Source organism: Psammomys obesus, unplaced genomic scaffold (genome assembly GCF_907164565.1).
Source record: "Psammomys obesus unplaced genomic scaffold, mPsaObe1.curated_primary_1811, whole genome shotgun sequence".
In the NCBI taxonomy this organism is placed as follows: Eukaryota; Metazoa; Chordata; class Mammalia; order Rodentia; family Muridae; genus Psammomys; species Psammomys obesus.
In genome coordinates this window covers 4,939,191-4,951,632 of record NW_026596095.1, presented here as the reverse complement: position 1 = coordinate 4,951,632, position 12,442 = coordinate 4,939,191, and the positions used below count along the sequence as shown (strand labels likewise).

Sequence of the window (12,442 nt, the reverse complement as noted above, 5' to 3'; positions counted from 1 at the left end):
TGTGTGTGTGTGTGTGTGTGTGTGTGTGTGTGTGTGTGTGTGTGTGTGTTATCAGGCTATATAAGCCCACACCCTGCCCCCATCTACCGTCACACCACAGAAAATGCAGTCTGTAACAGGAACAATTGAGACCATTATATTATAACTTTGTCTGGTTCTCGATCTCTTTGCCCTACTCAGAAAATAGCACAGTGCTCAAGGAGCTTTAAACAGTGTGATTTTTAAGCTTAGAACATGCAAACAAGGGAGGTGGCACTCTCTTAATCCCAGCACTCAGGAGGCTGAGGCAAGTGGATCTCTGTAAATCCTAGGCCAGCTTGGCCTACACGGCAACTTCCAGTACAACAGTACAGTGAGAGCTACATAGTGAGACCCAGTCATTAAAAAAAAAGTGCAAAGAATTTTACCTGTTAAATAACTGTGATCAATGAAGTCAATTTTAATAATAACTATTTTCCCAAATATATTCAGAATTGAATAAGAAAAAATTAAATAACTCTGTAACTACAAAAGTACCATTTCGTTGGGTTAATCAATCTCTGTCTCTCTCCTTCCCTCCTGACCTCCCTCCATCGACCCCTCTCTCCCTCTCTCATTTTGAAACAATGTGGTTTGTAGCTCAGGCTAGCTTCAAACCCTCAGTCTTCCCGCCTCAGCCTCCAGAGCCCTGTCATCAAGTCTGCGCCGCCACATTCAGCCCAAGGGGTCTCTTGATGAAATAAACTTTTCTGGTTTGTGTGGAAGCAACATCAGTCCTTGCAGCAAAGAAAAGGAGGCCAAAGCCAAAAGTTTCACTAAATGGCTAGTGAGCTTTCTCATCCCCATGACAAAGGAGCAACTTAAAACAAAGAGGATTTGTCGGAACCCAGGAACCCACGTTTTGAGGAGATAGGGTCCGGCGTGGCAGGGAGGGCATAGCATCAGGAGCAACGTGCAGCAGCTCGTCACACTGGAAACAGAGCAGTCTGCCGAAGGTTTGGTTATGAATCTTGGCATCTGCTTTGATACACTGCTAGGTAGAGTCTTTCAGGGGCCCTCTGCGGTAGGCTCCTGTCCTGTTACTTGTTTTCTCCTACATCCAATGTCCATCCCATTTGTCTTTCTAAGTGAGGATTGATCACCTTACCCCGTGTCTGCTTTCTTGATTATCTTCTTTAGGTGTATAGATTTCATTATGTTTATCATAACTTGTAGGTCTTTATAAGTGAGTATATACCATGTGTGTCTTTCTCCTTCTGGGATACCTCACTCAAAATGATCTTTTCTAGATCCCATCATTTGCCTGCAAATTTCATGATTTCCTCATTTTTGATTGCTGAGTAGTATTCCATTGTGTAAAAATACCACAATTTCTGTATCCAGGGTCAGATGAATGGGGAGGAGATCCTTCCCAAGCAGTGGACTTGGAAAGGGGCAGGGAGGAGATGAGGGAGGAAGGGTGGGGTTGGGAGGGAATGAGGGAGCAGGATACAGCTGGGATACAGAGTTAACAAAATATAACTAATAATAAAAAAATTAAAATTAAAGAAAGAACACATCACTGTTAGTAAAAATCAGAAATAAAAATTTTAAAAATGAAAAAAAAAACAGAGCAGGGGTGGGGAATGTTGCTAGCTCTATCCTTTTTCCATCTCTATTCAGTCTGTGTCCTCAATCCTTGCTATGGTGGGGCTCCTCATCTCAGTTAAATGTCCCTGGAAATAGCACGCATGCACACACGTACACACACGCACGCCCAAAGGTATGCTCCGTTAATGCCCTGGGGATGCTTCAGTCCAACTGACGATCAAAACGAGCCTTTATACCTGGGAAGTACCTATGTAAATAAACATAAGCAGAATTGGATTGAAAAATGTTCAAGCATCAGGAACCTTCTATGCGTTATTTGTGGCACTTGGTAGGGAGCTGTGAGGCTTAGTAGGATGCTGCATGCTTGGAGGATGTGTGGATCCTAAGTCTGCATCTGAGGCAGAAGCATCTGAGGCCTTGAGCATTAAGATAGGTATCCCTTTTATTGTCAGGCTTGAGAAAGAAATCCAAGATCTTGAAAAGGCTGAACTGGAAATCTCAGCCAACGAAGAGGCGATTCTAAAGAGGCTAAAATCGATCGAGAGGACTACTGAAGACATAATAAGAGTGAGTGTAACTAGGCGTTAAGCTCTGTTTCCCTCCCAAAGGAATCCACAAGTACTATATACTCCATAAGTCTTTGCTGCTTTACATTTTTTAGTTTTTAAGCTAAGTTCATCATAGAAATTTTTTTATCTTACAGTCTGTAAAGGTGGAAAAGGAAGAAATCCCAGAAGGTATGTTTTTTAAGCAGCCTGTTTCATGTTGAAGCCAGATAATTTTCATAAGGTCGCTGGCTTTGTTCCACTATTAGAAATATCTGACGTGTATTTGGAATTCATATCAACTTTACAGAGTCGATTGAAGACATCTACGCGAATATCCCTGACCTTCCAAGTTCCTACGTACCCTCCAGGTTAAGAAAGGAAAGAAATGAAGGACAAGACGATGACGAACAGAACAGAAAAGGTATTTGAGGACCAACATCCAACAATTTCAGGTTCCTCTTAAGATTAGTGCGTTTATGTACAGAGTGTGTGTAAACTCGGGCGCGCACCTGCCGTGGGATTTATACACAGGACAATTTTTAATGGTCAGTTCTCGCTTCCTCCTTCGTTTGAGGCAAAGTTTCTCTTGTGTCACCCATGTACAGCATACTGCAGGCTAGCTGGCCCATACGTTTCAGGCCAGTTTTCCTGTCTCTGCCCCCCACCTCACCTAAGACTAGGTGCATGCCACGACATGTGATATTTTTAAATGTTGGCTCCGGGGGTTGAACTCAAGGCCTCAGGCAGCAAACGTTTTTTACCCACTGACCCATATCCCCGGCCCTCTCAATTTCAGATTTTATACTAAGTCTTCACAGCTTGCTCATGTTTCCACTTTAGGCATAGGTCCATTTTTTCAAAGTTTTCCAGGGCTGTGGGACAAGTTAGGGATAATAAGAGTAAAATATCTGCTCCGTACATTTTGCTCCCTACCGAAAGAAGAAGGAACAAGTAAAATAAGGCCCGGAACAAACAAGAGCTGTTTTAAAACTTCTCTGCTCAGAAACTTCATCCGGTAGATATTGTTACTAAAATATTTTTAAGTGAAGATATCCCCTTGGTATATTTATCGTCATGGGATAATGATTTTCATAAAGCTAATACTTTAAAGGAAAATGAAGGTGTGGGAATAGAGGAGAGCTTTGAATTTTAGAATTGAAGGAAAAGCTAGACTCCATCTGCAGGTGGTGGTTCTTTGTTCACTCCACAGATATTTAATGAATAACTACTACACACCAAGTTCACTTAGACCCGTGGTAGGCAGTCACTAAATTAACCATTTAGGGAGTGCAATGCAGAAGAATGAGGTAAAGATGTGAGGCAGGGAGAAGATGAGTAGGGGTATTGCAGGCTTACCCGGGTACCCAGGGAAAACCACACCCCATCAAGCAGCAGAGGAGGCAAGGAATACAAGAGGAGCTAAAAGAAAATGGGAAAATATGCCAAAGCAAGCACTGGCCATGCTAATTCTACGAAGACTGCCGTTCCCTTCAGCTGTTAGAATTCCACCCACGGGGCTCTTGCCTGGGTCCTGAGACAGACATCACACACGCGCATGCGCAAACACAGGAACGCGCGCTGACCCGTCATCTCCAGTTCCATTGCCTCAGTGCAGTTGCCATTGCTCTTGTTTAAGCCCTTCATCTGCCCGAAGGTGGTGTTAAAATAGGAAGATAACAGGGAGGTGGCTCGCAGATGACGCGGGTTCAACCCCCAGCAGCCACATGGCAGCTCAGAAATGTCTATAACCCCAGTTCCAGAGGGTCTGAAGCTCTTTTCTAGCCTCCACGGGTACCACACATACACATGGCATGCAGGCAAAATACCCACACTCATACAATAAAATAGTTTTTTAAAAGAGAAAAAAATGCCATTCTGGGCCTCCAGTCTCCTCGTTACTAATGCCATATCTAAGCTCCCTCTACGCTGTGATAGACCTTAGAACGCTTTACAGTTTCAGCAGGCAGCTGAGCTTCCAACAAGGATGTAGCTTAATGAATTACACCCCTAGACGCTTCACCTGCCGCAGCCCACAGTGTAACTGCTCTTCCTAAGAAGGAAGACATTCTTCTTCATAGGCAAACAAGAGTGTCTCAGTCTCGCTGGTCACTTTTATTGATTGGAAAAGGATACCTTTTGGTTCTCTGTGAAAACACCAGCGATATGGCTCTATTTCTCTTACTCGCACCTTCAAATTATTTTTCCAAAATGCTACACTTTCTGTACTTTTTTTTCTTTTGTTTACATTTCTTATATCTCTTTCTCCCTAGTCCCCCCAAACCCTTCCAGCATCCCAACACCAGGTAGGAAAAAGGGTTAGTGGGAGAGGGGGTACAGTCTCTTTCTTAGCTGCTTCCTGCTAGTTAAGGTTCTCGGGTTCCTTGGAGCCAATCGAATCCTTGTTTCAGGAGATCTCCAACTTCTTGTCTCACGACAGCAACCAGGAGCTACAGGAGGGAAGCAAGAGCAGCCTTGATCTTTCTCTTACCTCCATACTCTCTGGGCATGGCATTTTCTCTCCCTCCAGAGTCCTCAGACTTAAACTATCGGCAGCTGGCAAAGAGCTGGCACGGAGCAAACAGTCTGCTGCTGTGGACCATCTGAATCAGTCCCACATCCCACACCTAGGACCAACACAAAACCATGTTTATATCCACAACTTTCTGAGACACCATGTTACACAGTGTCAGATGTTAGAAAACAAATTGGCAAAACCAGAAAAAAAAATTAAAGATGTATTTTATGCGTGTGCCTGCATGAATTTATGTGCACGGCTTCCATACAGGTGCTATCTGGGATCTGAGGGGTTCAGATCCCCTGGAGATGGAGTTAGAGGAGGTTTTGAGCCTCCTAACATGGGTGCCAGGAATGTAACTCAGGCCTTCAAGCTATCTCTCCAGCACCCAAATCAGAAGGGGGTTGAGGTGTGGAGTTTGTTTTTGTTGTTGTTTTGTTTTGTTTTGTTTTGTTTGAGACAGGGTTCCTCTACGTAGCACTGGCTGTCCGGAACTTGCTCTGTAGACCAAGCTGTCCTCAAACTCAGGGAGATTCACCTGCCTCTGCCTCCCTAAGTGCTGGGGTTAAAGGCATGCGCCACCGCCACCACCACTGGGTTAGAGGTTTTCAAATGTCATATAAAGACATTTGTAAAGTAAACAAATTAGTTTAAAAGAGAAATTGGTGCTAAAGCGTGTGTCCAATTTGTCTTTTAACAGCTTTGTATGCCATGGAAATTAAAGTTGAGAAAGATTTGAAAACCGGGGAGAGCGTCGTTCTGTCCTCAATACCACTCCCTTCGGATGACTTTAAAAGTACGGGAATAAAGGTGTATGACGATGGACAGAAGTCAGTCTACGCAGTCAGCTCCAATCAGAACACAACCTACAACGGCACTGATGGCCTCGCACCTGTTGAAGTGGAGGACCTCCTAAGACAAGCCTCCGAGAGGAACTCTAAGTCACCCACAGAGTACCATGAGCCTGTGTACGCCAATCCGTTTTGCAGGCCTATTACCCCACAGAGAGAGAGAGTAAGCCCTGGACCAAACTTTCAAGAAAGGATAACAGTGAAAGCCAACGGACTGGGTAACCATGCAATCGAATCCACACACAATATGGACGATGGGCTTTCAGAGGGGAGAAGCAACGGTCCCGCTCACACCAGCCCTACTCAGCCAACACCTCGGCCCCGATCAATGGTTCAGCAAGTGGAAGAGATGGTCCACAGCCGGCAGATGAGGACGGCGACCCCTTGGGAAGAATCCAGCATCAGGCAGAATGAACATGAGGTTTCTCCAAGGACGGGACTGAGCCCCAGCAGAGCAAGCCCTGGGAAGTCAGGACCCAAGAGTTCTTCACCCACTTGCCAGGAGGAGGCAGAAGATGTCAGATACAGCATCGTTCATTCTCTGCCTTCTGATGTGGATGACACCGAACCTGTAACGATGATTTTCATGGGGTATCAGCAGGCAGATGAGAATGAGGAAGAAAAGAAGCTTTTGACGGGGTACGATGGGGTCATCCACGCTGAGCTGGTTGTGATTGATGATGAGGGGGAGGAGGATGAAGGACAAGCGGAGAAGCCATCCTACCATCCCGTAGCTCCCTGTAGTCAGGTTTACCAGCCAGTCAAACCAACCCCACTCCCTCGAAAGAGAACGGAAGTTAGTCCTCATGAAAACACAAACCATAACTCTCCTCACAAAAATTCCATATCTCTGAAAGAGCAAGAGGAACGCTTGGGCAACCCTGCCCGGCACTCTCCCTCGGGTGTTCCGACAGCTGGAGATGGGACTGAGGATCCTTCTTTGACAGGTAATAGAAACAGCAAGGCATGCCACTGCTGTTTACTCATGTGACAGTCTTCTCTGTGTTGAGGAGCGCTCTGACTTTCAGCACCTGTGATCACCTCATAAACTAATAGGCAATGACAGCTTTTATTACTGCTAATCCAAATTATTATCAGCAGAGCAAAGTAAGTCACTTCAAAAGATAACGGAAGTGAAAACGCCGTCTTGCTTTGTGTCAATATTGCATTGACTGCCTTTAGTTACTGGAAACGTGTCTTCTGTGAGGGAGCAATTCTGTAGGTGAATAACCCTACTTGGGGTTGCTAATTAATGTGCTCATCATCAAAATAATATTTCCCCTGCAGGATATCAATGACAACTACTTGCCTGTGCCGCTCTGTGACTTACATTTTACACCTAAGTTAACAAGTAGCCTTAATTTTGCAAGGAAATAGAAGACACTATTTTCCTTGCGTTTTATTACTTGCTGTATCTCTTTTCTCTATAGTTTTGTAGTTTTATTATCTTTGGCTCTTAATTTTCTACACTTTAGAATGTGATTTGACCTTGCATCATCTATGACTGAATTTTTCATAGTCTTCTCCAACTTGGCATATTTATTTTTTTCTATTTTCTATATAGATGCATTTCTCGTTCTCTATGACGTTTTTATGGCTTTATATCTCTTTAGCTATTTTAACATTGAATGAAAAGTATCACTGTAACACTTTTTCTACAAATGACAGCTCTTTGATTTCAAATTCCTTGTTATCACTCAAATATAGTAAATAATTATCATTTATAGAAAAATGAATAAGAACCTGACAAAAACAATTGGATTAGCAGGGCTTACCTTAGCTAAAAATCTAAGTCAAATTATACAAATGCACAGGTCCTACATGTTAGAAATGGAAAGTAATTTTAAATGCCGCTAAGTGAAGAATGATCATTAAAAAACAATAACAACTAAGTACCAGCCAGCCCAGCAAGTAGAACCTGATAGTTCTATAGAAGTGTGGCAGGACCTATACAATTAAAGATATTTCTTTCATCGAACCATAAGCCCAATCTTGTGTTGCTAATAACACCATAATAGGGACATTCTTCCATTCTTTTAAGACCTCGAGCTGGGTGAACCATTGTAAGTTTAATCATCTGAAGAATTTCTACCCTCTTGGGAAATATTCAGTCATATATCTTCCTCCGAAGTAATGTTCCCCCATATGGAAAAAATGTAGATGCTGAGTTCCCTTCCTTTTGGAGAATGAGCTTTGTTTGCTGCTCAAATGTTTCCTTTGAAATTCATTCTTAAAACAATGCATGAGACACAAAGAAAAGGATCGTTCTATTTATGGTCAGCACTGGCATGGCCAGCTGTAAAACACACACACACACACACACACACACACACACACACACACACACAAAAAAAACAAAAAAAAAAAAAAAACCTCCCTGTTTTGATCTTTGCGATTAGCCAGCTCCTCCCATACACCTCTACCCCTTCTCCCCTTACCATGTTAACACATTTACCTCCAAAAAAAATGACAGGAAGTGAGCAACATTTCCAGACAACACTGATCACGCTACTGAACTAAAACTATGAAAACAGGAAAACCTATTCCAGACAAAGTAACAATACAAAGTCTTGAGCTAGCAGACTAAGTATCTTGTAAAGAGAATGCTCCAAACTCCTCACTTTTCATTGTGCTATTATTTTACATCGTCACCTTCCAATTCATCACATAAGTTACAGAGGGGAGGTGTTAGTTTGAATGAGTTTTAAAAATAAGTCAATCATAGCATCATATGCTTTCAGGGGCCATCTATGTATGTTAAGAACATAGCTACCTATGTACTTCAATTTCACAAGCACATTGTACATTGTGCTTTTCAATATCACACACACACATGCATACATACATAGACAGAGAGGAGGGAGAGAGAGAGAGAAATGCTACAATACTTAAAGACCCACAAGTTAAGTCAATTCTTTTATTATAGTACAGATATCCTGTTAAATACTAATGGTTCTGGTAGACACAATAATTAAAAATTGCAAGGCTCTTTTCATTTGTTATAAATATAGGAATGGAGAAGACAGCTTGGTGGGTAAGAGCCTTGGTCTACAAAATAAGGATGCGAGTTTGAATTCCAACTACCCATATAGAAAGCCAGTTGTGTGTGCATGCCTGTAACCACACCATTGCTGGAACAGACCTCAGGAGTTCACTGGTCACACAGCTGAGCCAGAACTGTGAGCTTCTGCATCAGGCAGAGACCCTGTCCCAAGGCAACAAGGCATGGAGTAATAGATGAGGACGCCTGATGTCCTGTTTAGCCTCCTGTGCATGCCATTCACTCAGTGTGTGTATCAGACCCACACACAAGCAATTTTTAACTAAAAAAAAAAAAAACAAAAAAAAAAAAAAACTGTATAAGGAGAAAACTCGTCCAGCATGGATAGTCTGAATACAGTATATTTTAGTAAAATTTTGAACACTGTGAATCATGACAGAAAATTGAGGTAATCTTCTGTCTATCTGCTTGTATAAGCATGGGATGGTGCTGATATGTCTGCTATTGTATGGCTTCATCAAGCTTTTCATGAGCTCCCAGTACCCCCCCCCCCAAACAAGTGCACAGCTAGCTTCCTTTGGTAGACCTCACATTATCTATTCTTGTTTCAGCTCAATTCCATGATCTTAGAGATAGCAATCGGTACTTCAGGATGGAGAGGTAGAAAAAACCTTAGCTCCCGGAGAATTTACACACCCTTGATGTGGAAACTACTGGCGGGAGTCAAGGGGGATTGAGAGTAAAACACAAATTTGTCTCCCACCAAGTTTAAGCAGCTAAAACTGTCTGAGTGGTTGTAGGAAAAGACAACTGGGAGGAGAGAAGAGCAGAAAAGCGGGGTCAAGAGGAGAACTAAGGGCTCGGTGTCTGGGAGCTGCTCCTTGCATTGCCTAGGCATTGACCTAGCTCCACACCTCCGCGTGGAATTAGGACTATTGCCACAGGTTTGAAGAAAGGAGAGAAAGAAATGTTGGTGCTAGCTGATGTCATTGTGTGTCCTGGGACACAGGGTGGACTCTGTGTACGGACTCTCAAGATAAAGCATAACTGTAGGGAACAGGATTTTATCCCTGCCTTAAAACGAACCTTTAAACAATCTCTTATCCCTGCTTTCTCTCGTCACTGGTAATGCAAGGGGCCAAACCCAAGAGCAGCCCTTCCTGAAGCCTTGTCTGTTCTACTGCAGGACTGCAGGCTCCTGCTCAGAGGCCCCAGAACAGAGCCTGCCCATGCAGCTGACTGAGCAAAGGAAATTCTCTCAGCACATCCTGAATACAAAGGAGTGATCTTGGTCTTGCTGTTAGAAGTCGTTGTTCTTATTCACGTGAGGGAAAGCCATGCTTTTTACCTCCCTTGACATGAAACTATCTCACAGAGGTTGCATAGGGATGAAAATGACTTAACAACAGTAGCAGCTTCCCATCCCTTCTCATATTTTTGTGAGAGGCCTTTTGGAGATAGGATCATTTCTCTGTGTAATAGGTAACTAATGTGTGACATAGAGATGGAGGGGGGGAAAAGGACATGTCTACCCTTTTATTGTTTCATTAAAACAAAATTGGGCAATTAGCTAAACGGCTGCTTCTCGAGCCATTTTACACACAAATGTAATATTACATAATTAATATAATGATTTGCTCAGTGCCTTGAAAGCATCTTAACAACTTTTGGGACATGACTGAGGCAGCTATACTCAGAGGCCCTAAATATTAAGGCATGATACAAGAACACCAAGGGACTATTATAAATTCTGCGCCTACATCTTTTAAAATGTTTTCTACAGTCAACACTTAATCAGCAGCAGAGCACAAAGGTACATCTTCCATCCAAAAGCATAACCACACATTCATCTTTAACTATTAGTTCACATCATTTCATACATAAATTTATTCATGTCATTGCATATCCAAAGGTCAGAGAGACTTTGGACAACCAAACTTAATGATTTTTTTTTAAATCCAATCACTAAATATAGCTTAAGTCTTAGTATCTTTTCTTTGTTCAGTGGTACATGGTTAAGGATGTGCACAAAAGATAGACATTGACTAAAGGAATATATATATTTAAGCTGATAGCAAAAGTATGTTCCATCCACCTGTACTGTGTTTGATCTGCTCATTTTTCTGACCTTTGTAGACATAGGTTCCTCCTAGTTCTGAACCTACTCCTCCTGCCCTAAGTTAACCATAGCTCATTATTTCTACTATCTTTTTATGCTACTAAAACAATGCTCACGCTGTTGGATAAAACCACCTGAGGTATGTTCTCAACTTTCCTGCCTTCTATGAAATGGTCATTTAGAGCAAAAATTTTGATTCGTTTATAACTTGCTTTTTTTTTTTTTTACTTTAATCTACAGCTTTAAGGATAAGAATGGCCAAACTGGGAAAAAAGGTGATCTGAGAGCTGTAGTGCCCACCTGAATAGCCTTTGAGGAAGAAGAAGCCAAGAAATGCCTGAAATTTTCTCTTCTGAATACTTTCATTTCCTGTTCCTAAAGTCCAAAAATATATATCTATAATTATACCCATAGTAAGCCACATAAATAAATAGTAGTCATTATTTGTGGGGGGAAAGAAGCTGGGAATGGCAAATGCTAACTTTTCCAGTTACTTGACATGACTCAGCAGGGTCGGGGAAACAAGTATATTTTTATTGTATTGATACCAAAGCATTTCTAATAAGAGCTTGTTAAATTTAAGAATAAAGCTATTTAAAATACCTTCACTGTCTTAACGGGTGTTTAATGCTGCTGACATAGAGATCACACATAGGTGCCAGATATACCAACCTTCCACGTGGACACAAACTCTCTAAATACCAGTGACACCTTAAGGTAACTGCGGAAGATCAATTTAGTTGGCTCCATTGAGACTGCAAACCATTGCACACATCCAAAAGGCGTGCGTACGTACAATTCTGCTTGTTCGGAGAGTGTGCTCAGGTTGGCGACCTTGTGAATGCACGTGGCCTTCCATATGTACACTCATTCTTTCTCAGGCTCCGTCATCTCTTTAACTCAGCTCAAGGTGAGGTAAATGACTGCAGCTTAACTGCACCAGGAAAGAACTTCCATATTCTCAAAGGGCACAAATCTGGTCTAGATGACTAAGTCAGAATCTTCATATTAAAACTAGGAGGGGAGGTTAACAAGGGGTCAACTCCATTGGTGAAAGCGTTTGACCTGCAAGCCTGACTTCAATCCCCAGAGCCCATGTAAGACTACCAAGCATGGCAGTGTTGGGGCGGGAGAGACAGGAGCATCCTGGAGCTCATTGGTCAGCCAGAACGACCTAACTGAGGAGCCCCAGTCCATGGAAGACCTTTCTCAAAGGAGATAGACGGTGTTCCTGAGGATGACATTCTAGATTCCAGCCTCCACATACACACATGAATGTGTATCTGTACACACACACAAAACAAACAAACAAACAATGAGCACATATAACATGTCATTCATAGGTATTTTCCCAAGGTGTTTATTCAATCATGACTTGAAAGAGAATAACTCTGTGTCAGTGATTATCCTGTCCATTATCTAACATCCTCTCGATGGATCCCACACGGGACTGGAGACATGGATCAACAGTTAGGAGAACTGGCTCCTCTTCCAGAGGACCCAGGTTTAATTCCCAGCACCCACATGATGGCTAACAGTGCTCTGTAACTCCAGTCCCAGGGGAATAAAAGTTCCCTCCCAGCCTCTGTAGGTACTGTATGTATGTGATACACAGACAAAGATGCAGGCAAAACACTCATACACATAAAAATAAACTTTTTTTTTTTAAAGACTGTTTCCACGTATCTTTCCCTAGGCCACCATACAGTACCCAGGTCCTCCAAGTTGAGCGACTGGCCTCCCAGTCCAGGACAGACCCTGACTTTCCCTGCTGGATGCTGTATGGTAAGGCTTTCTCTTAATTATTACCCTAGAGGTAATGTTAGGTAAGGCCAGCAG

The 12,442-nt window shown here is 42.6% G+C and overlaps 1 protein-coding gene across 1 annotated transcript in view; it reads left to right on the top strand.

Annotated features, from left to right (window-relative positions):
• The window catches only part of Palmd (palmdelphin), a 47,459-nt gene extending 36,252 nt beyond the window's left edge, over positions 1 to 11,207 (top strand). Inside the window, exons 4-8 of the mRNA XM_055628242.1 lie at positions 2,022 to 2,136; positions 2,273 to 2,306; positions 2,425 to 2,538; positions 5,333 to 6,430; positions 10,844 to 11,207. Of these exons, the coding sequence (XP_055484217.1) occupies positions 2,022 to 2,136; positions 2,273 to 2,306; positions 2,425 to 2,538; positions 5,333 to 6,430; positions 10,844 to 10,887 (1,405 nt within the window). The 3' untranslated portion in view covers positions 10,888 to 11,207. The remainder of the gene's footprint in view (positions 1 to 2,021; positions 2,137 to 2,272; positions 2,307 to 2,424; positions 2,539 to 5,332; positions 6,431 to 10,843) is intronic.
• Positions 11,208 to 12,442: the final 1,235 nt, after the last annotated feature.